General features: G+C 32.8%; 1 protein-coding gene across 1 annotated transcript; it reads left to right on the top strand.

The window, feature by feature from the left end:
• Positions 1-1,038: 1,038 nt before the first annotated feature.
• Positions 1,039-3,981, top strand: LOC117114767 (protein pxr-1-like; the record flags this gene model as incomplete). Its single annotated transcript, XM_033258458.1, has 4 exons — positions 1,039-1,105; positions 1,887-2,001; positions 3,438-3,522; positions 3,654-3,981. Coding segments are annotated over 4 exons (595 nt in total), but the record flags the coding sequence as incomplete, so codon positions are not given.
• Positions 3,982-6,446: the final 2,465 nt, after the last annotated feature.

The following is a 6,446-nucleotide window of genomic DNA, read 5'->3' on the forward strand; positions in this document are numbered from 1 at the left end:
TTTACAAATGGTCCAAGTTCGGTAGACCTACACCAGTCTATGTATGTCTTTCAACTGACCTACGTTTAGCTGGCCCACCCTTCCCTGTTCATACTTAATATTGAATTTGAAGTAACTTTCTTTGGGCTCTAATTAACTTGTTTTACGAAAGTAATTTTCAATTACAATTAAATTTTCATCGTGGTGTGCGATATCTTCGTTTCATTTCATTTCAATTTAATTTTAATTTATTCAGTTCATTCAGAGAGATAAAATCAAACATACAAAAGCACAGAAACAGATAAAAAATGCAAAGAACACAGACATGCCAACCACTCCGATTTCGGCGGAGTTACTCCGTTTATTTAAGCATACCTCTGCACTCCGATTTTGGGTCGAAAATCTCAGATTTTACGTATTTTGGCCAGCTGAAATAAATCGCGCATTCCCAAATAAAAAATAATCCTCTGATTTAGATAAGAACAAGGCCACTTAATTTTGTCCTGAAAACAGCGCTCTGAACTATAGGCCCTATAGACAATAATAATTCGCGCTCTATGGTCTACTGATTTCGAAAAAAACCCACAATTTCATTGACACCAAAGCACAAAATTATTTCGCCATTAAAACACATCTCGGAACTCGGTGAAGCTCATTTCCAGCCATCTAGGAATCTAAATTTTCCTGGGGGAGGACCCCCGGACTGCAATTTCTTTTTAGGTTTTTGTGAATTTTCTGAACCCCCCTTTTAGAAATCCTGGATCCGCCCCTGACATGAATTTCAAAGAAACAAAATAAACACACTTGGTTTACACAGTAGTTTAGGTGACTTAATACAGTGGCCCTATTTATTGTTTTATAGTAGTACTTCCAAAAATTGACAGCATTTATTTTAAGAAGCCCATCTCAAAAAGAATCCCATTCAAAGTTCGCTAAAAAAAAAAGAAGCCTAGGGCTTCTATTCGAGGTTTTACGGACATTCATTTTGTACATTATGAAAACCATTGTAAATGTCTTACACCTGGAATTTATTTAAACTTTTGTCATTATGCTTCTTAGGTATTCTGGCCAGCTAAAGGGTCGTAAACCTTCAATGATACCAGAAGCCAAGTTTCACACAAAAGAGGTAGGATTTTATTTATACTATATTTTTTAAATCTCACTTAACAGTAAACCAGCTCTTAAACAGGTAGATTGTGGAAGATACGCACAGACTGCTATGACCTAAAAACGTGAAACCTGTAGTCTTAGCGACAGGAGTGACTTTTGTGTATGAGTAAAATAAAAGTTTACTATGAGTTAGCTCTGAGTTGAATGAGTTCATTATGAGTCAACGTGAGTTAAGTACAAATTATTTTGATCGAATATGAATTATTCTGAATCAAGTACAAGTTTATGAACTTTGCAAGATTACTACAGGCTTTAATAATTAACTTTGAGCTTAACATGTTACATACAAGCACCATCTAGATACGGGTATTCCAAGCTTGGCGATTTACCATAGTCAACATGGTAAAATTATAGTCAAATTAAAAGCATACAGAACATGGAGAAGTAACACCAAAGAAAATAGAAGATGTAGTGGAATTTCCAGTTGAAATGCATTGTGGGAGGATGGGTCCATAGAGAGCAATTTTATCCACACCACATGCACACGCAGATGCACACTACTGCAATACCCTTCAGAGAGGTGAAGGCAATGATGCTCTGTAAAAATTGTCTTGGAATGATGCTTTGCAAATTTAGTAATATTCTGAAGCTTAAGGAGTGGAGTTCACTAATTTTTAGACAAAACATCTAAATGCGTTTAATTCTTCTTGCTAATTGTAAATAGTTGTAGTAGTCTTTAAAAAATAGGTAAATACAGTTTTGGACTCATTAATGTAAATTACTTTTTTTTTTTGTAGCCAAAAATGGCTCCCCAAACATCTGTAGTAAAGAAAGAGCCCAGTTCATTAGAGTCAGCAAGTTCATCACCAAATTTAACACAAGGCAAAGCAGATGTTGACATTAAGATGAATGGTAAGTATATTTTTATAATTAAAAAAAACAATAATCACTAGAGCACACTCCAAAAGTGTATACTTCCACCCACATCATTATTCCTCCCTCTATAAAATTCCTACGCATCTTTTTCCATACAAACTCATCAAATGCATTACACCATGGGTCATAGATTTTTTTTAAACAATTTTCACACGTTATATATTCATGAAAAATGAAAAACCTGAAATTTTAAGACTCTTGTTTATTTTCCGAACGGCAGTTGGAAGTTAAGGAGGTGTGACCCAAAATAATGTGCTATGAAATGAACATTGATTTTTATATGCTAATATTTCGGAAGTACTGTACAACCCCTATAAACCCTGCAATTTGATGTTAAAGAACTTTTAACTGCTTCTAAATCAGAAAAGTTGTTAGCATGTACCAATTAGAAATTTCGAAGGTAAGAAAATTGGACGAAAAACCAGTCTGGACCATTATTCGGGAGGCTATAACACAAAAAATAAGACTTTATTAACCTTCAAAATTTTGAGGAATCATAGCCCACCATTAGTGCTCCCCCATATGTACAGTTATACACAAATCTCAACTTATTTAGCTGAGATACAGCAATCTAACAAAATCTGAAAAGTGGTTTTAACAACAGCTTGAACCCCGAACAGTGATGAATAAATTTTAACTTGAAACTAAATATTATTAGAACAATGTTATGCACTATTTTTATTCCTTTGTTTATTCCATATTGTATGCCTAAAAAAGTGGTTAACGTATCATGCTGCATATTTCTCTGTTAGCAGAAGAGGTCCATACCTCCCAAGTTTTGACAAAAACTCAGGGTAATACATCTTGCTAGTATGTTGAAAATCTTTGGGTTCTTAAATTAATATATTGCCACTGAAGCCCATGAGATTACGTTTAGAAGTGAGTGATTGTATTTGCTTGCTTTGTTTACATTCTGATGGCTATAATGTCACCAGCCAGCCATTTTTTTACTCTTGTTAATTCCCAGTGAACATTCTTAGAACCAATTAATTTAAGTTTATGGAGCTGCTGACAGCTCCTTCTGGACCATTTGACAGCTCACTCTCAACCATCTGACAGCTCACTATGGACCATTTCTGCTAATGCGAACTTTTCGTCATGTGACAGTTTCAGTTCCATGCCTGCAGCATGCTTTATTTTGTATGTTAGAATTATAAAACTTTATTTTTATTGGATACCCAATCAATGTGGGGACATTTTTCTTTCTTGGGGTCCAGATAACAAAAACTTAAATTTCATACAAAAATAAATGAAAATAAAAATGATAACGAAGAGTTAAGTACAAGAAGCAAATTTAAATTCGATATTTGAAAGATTTTAAAGTACTGTAAGTAGTGTTGGTTCATTGTTGCTGGAAGGTATATGGAATTTAGGGTCATTACTACTTTGTTAATGGATTATTGTTTTTGTAGGTGAAAAGGATGACAGGAAAGACAGATCTGCCAACTCTAACAGTAATAAAAATGAATTGGCCATCAGCAGGAAAGTAGAATCAAGGTCAGTTGATGTGGCATGCTCATAGGGAATGAAATAATAAATGTGTTCGACACATTGGACAATTTATTAAGTATTTGGAATGTTAATATCCAATTATCACAATAAATAAGTTTGCTTTCCTCTCTTTTCAGTTCAAAGTTGAAGGATAAATGTAGTAAAGAAGACAAAGATGAGAAATCAATAAGGAAAATAAAGGAAGAAAAAGGTCACAGGTCAAATAAAAGTCACAGAGAAGAAAAAGACAAGATTCACTCTGAAAAAAGGAAGGAAGAGAATGGAAGAGAGGTGAAAATTAAAAAAGAAAAAGATGAAGTGAAAAGAGATGGAAGAAGTAAGATTGACGAAAAAGAACAGCGTGCCAGTAGTGTTACATCCAGCTCTAGTCAAGGTTCTACTCCGGCAACTAAACAAGATCTTTCCCCAGTTAGAGATGAATCTGAACGAGGTGATTTTACCTAAATTTGATATTTCATTTGCCCAAAAGCTATGAATGCTTTTATAGTGCAAAATCCGCCATATTGTGAAGGGATATCCACACTCAAGACACCCTTTATATTGTCTAGTGTCTAGGACACTATCTTAGCTGTCACAGTCCTCAAAGAACAAGTGTTAAGAAAAGATCATCGGTTACACAGCTTGGGAGTAACTTTAGCTGCAGTATTTGCAGGGTGAAGTAGATCTTAAGTCACTAGCTGCTGTTGCAGTTTGTTGTGGTGAGTATAACATCTTTAATAAGTTTAAAATAAGATTTTAGGTTTACTTTTATAGGGCATTCTTAAGTTTCTTTCCAAAAGACCAAATTATTTACCAAATCTAGTATGTATAATATCAATCGAATTAGTTACAAAATCTAGTATGATCATGCAGTAACATCAAATCGCACTGGTACGTGGCAGTTTTTGAACACCATTTCATAAGGTTATCTTCATCTTTTGCCCTATTTCTTCTTCTTGTGTTTTTCTTTTTGTGATTGACACTGGATAAAACATAGCATAGAAACATTACACTGTAGTATTATTGAGTACCATTCCCATTCCAACAATTCGATAAAATGTCGACTGTTTTTAAACTCCTCAATTTGTTGGTTAATTTAATTTCAGATGTAAAGCCTCAGTAAATGTTCTGTTGAACTTAAATTATTGTGACCCACTAGATTTTAAATGGATTGAAAAAAACAGAGGAATAGCGTAAACGTTTTGGATAATTAATTGTACACAGTGAGCTTAGCCTTGTCGCTAACACAATCTACAATCAAGCAATTTAAGTTTGTCTGGTAGTTTAGATATTCCATACAGAAATTGCATTGAAATGACTTGCTGACAGTATTTAACCTGAACATGTTCCTTTGAGTCAAGAATGATCCTCTCAGTCAGCATTGGTTGTGACAAGACAGGCAGTAGGCCAAGCCCAAGCAATGGACCTAGAATGCCTCTCAAAACTCTTCATACTTTTAGGTTGAATGGTAATGTTAACCAAATCAACCTTATCTTTTTGACCTGAATTTATATAAAAAAGAAAATGCAGTCAAAACATTTAAAGTAGAATGCAGAATATTTACAAAATATGTAGAATATTGTTATGATCATGCAAAACAAATTTTGATAGTAATTATGTGTTGTAATTCACCATTCACACTGAAATTAAGGGGCATTTATTTGAGTATATACGTATCCATTGCACACCAACATATACAGTATAGTGCCTCCATTCGAATAAACACCTTCCTCGAATAAACGCTCCCTCAAAAATACTTCAGAGTAATAAATGACCCGGGGCGTTTATTCAAATAAATACTATCATTTGGTACAATATTATCGAAGGAACAAAAAATGAAAATAAGAAAAAAGTGTTTTTGAATATTGTGTGAATGGAGACTAATTTGAGTATTTCTAATGTATAACTTATGAAGATTATTGTAACATACTTACACATAGAAAAACAAAACAATGTTTATTGCAACATTGATAGAATTGAACATATATACATAAGAAAGGAAGTAATATGTTATGTACTGTTCTAAAGCTAAATAACTAAGAAATAAAGCAAACAATATGAATTGATATCTTAAAAAAACATATTGCTCAAAAGCTATTAATGAAAGTGTTAATAAACCCAAACAAATTTGGAAAACTATAAAAAATATTACTGGTAATGATAAAAAACAATCAGTAAATTCTCTTATAACTGGAAATGAAATTATCTCCGATGAATTTGAAATAGCCAACAAATTTAACTCATATTTCTCTTCCATAGGTGAATCATTAGCTCAAAACATTAATAATAATCTTTCTCACAATTCTAACAATACTAATAACCTACACTTAAATAATCAATTTAATTTTGAATTAATTTTACCTGAAGAAGTTTTTGATGAAATTAATTCATTGTCAAATAACAAAGCTTCTGGTACTGATGAGCTTGATCTAAAATTAATTAAGATTGCTTCTCCCATTATTTGTTATCGTATTGCTCATATAATAAATTTATCTTTAAGTACAGCAACTTTCCCATCAGCATGGAAAATAGCCAAAGTTACACCAATATTTAAAAGTGGTGATAGATCAAACACTGAAAATTATAGACCAATCTCTGTCCTACCTATATTATCTAAAATCATTGAAAGATTTGTATATAATCAACTTTATCATTATTTAACACATAATGATATAATCACCAATTGTCAATCAGGTTTTAGACCATTTCATTCTACTAACACTGCACTTATTGATGTTTCTGAACACATTCTTAACAATCTTAACAATGGCAAAGTAACAGCTGCTATCTTCTTAGATTTGAAAAAGGCTTTCGACACGGTTAACCATACTATTTTAATTAAAAAACTTAAACAATATGGAATCGGAGGCACTACATTAAACTGGTTTTCATCATATCTCTCAGGAAGATCTCAGGTAGTTAAAATTAAA

This window comes from Anneissia japonica, unplaced genomic scaffold (assembly GCF_011630105.1).
Source record: "Anneissia japonica isolate Jap-2015-1 unplaced genomic scaffold, ASM1163010v1 scaffold287447_len6410_cov282, whole genome shotgun sequence".
NCBI classification, from domain to species: Eukaryota; Metazoa; Echinodermata; class Crinoidea; order Comatulida; family Comatulidae; genus Anneissia; species Anneissia japonica.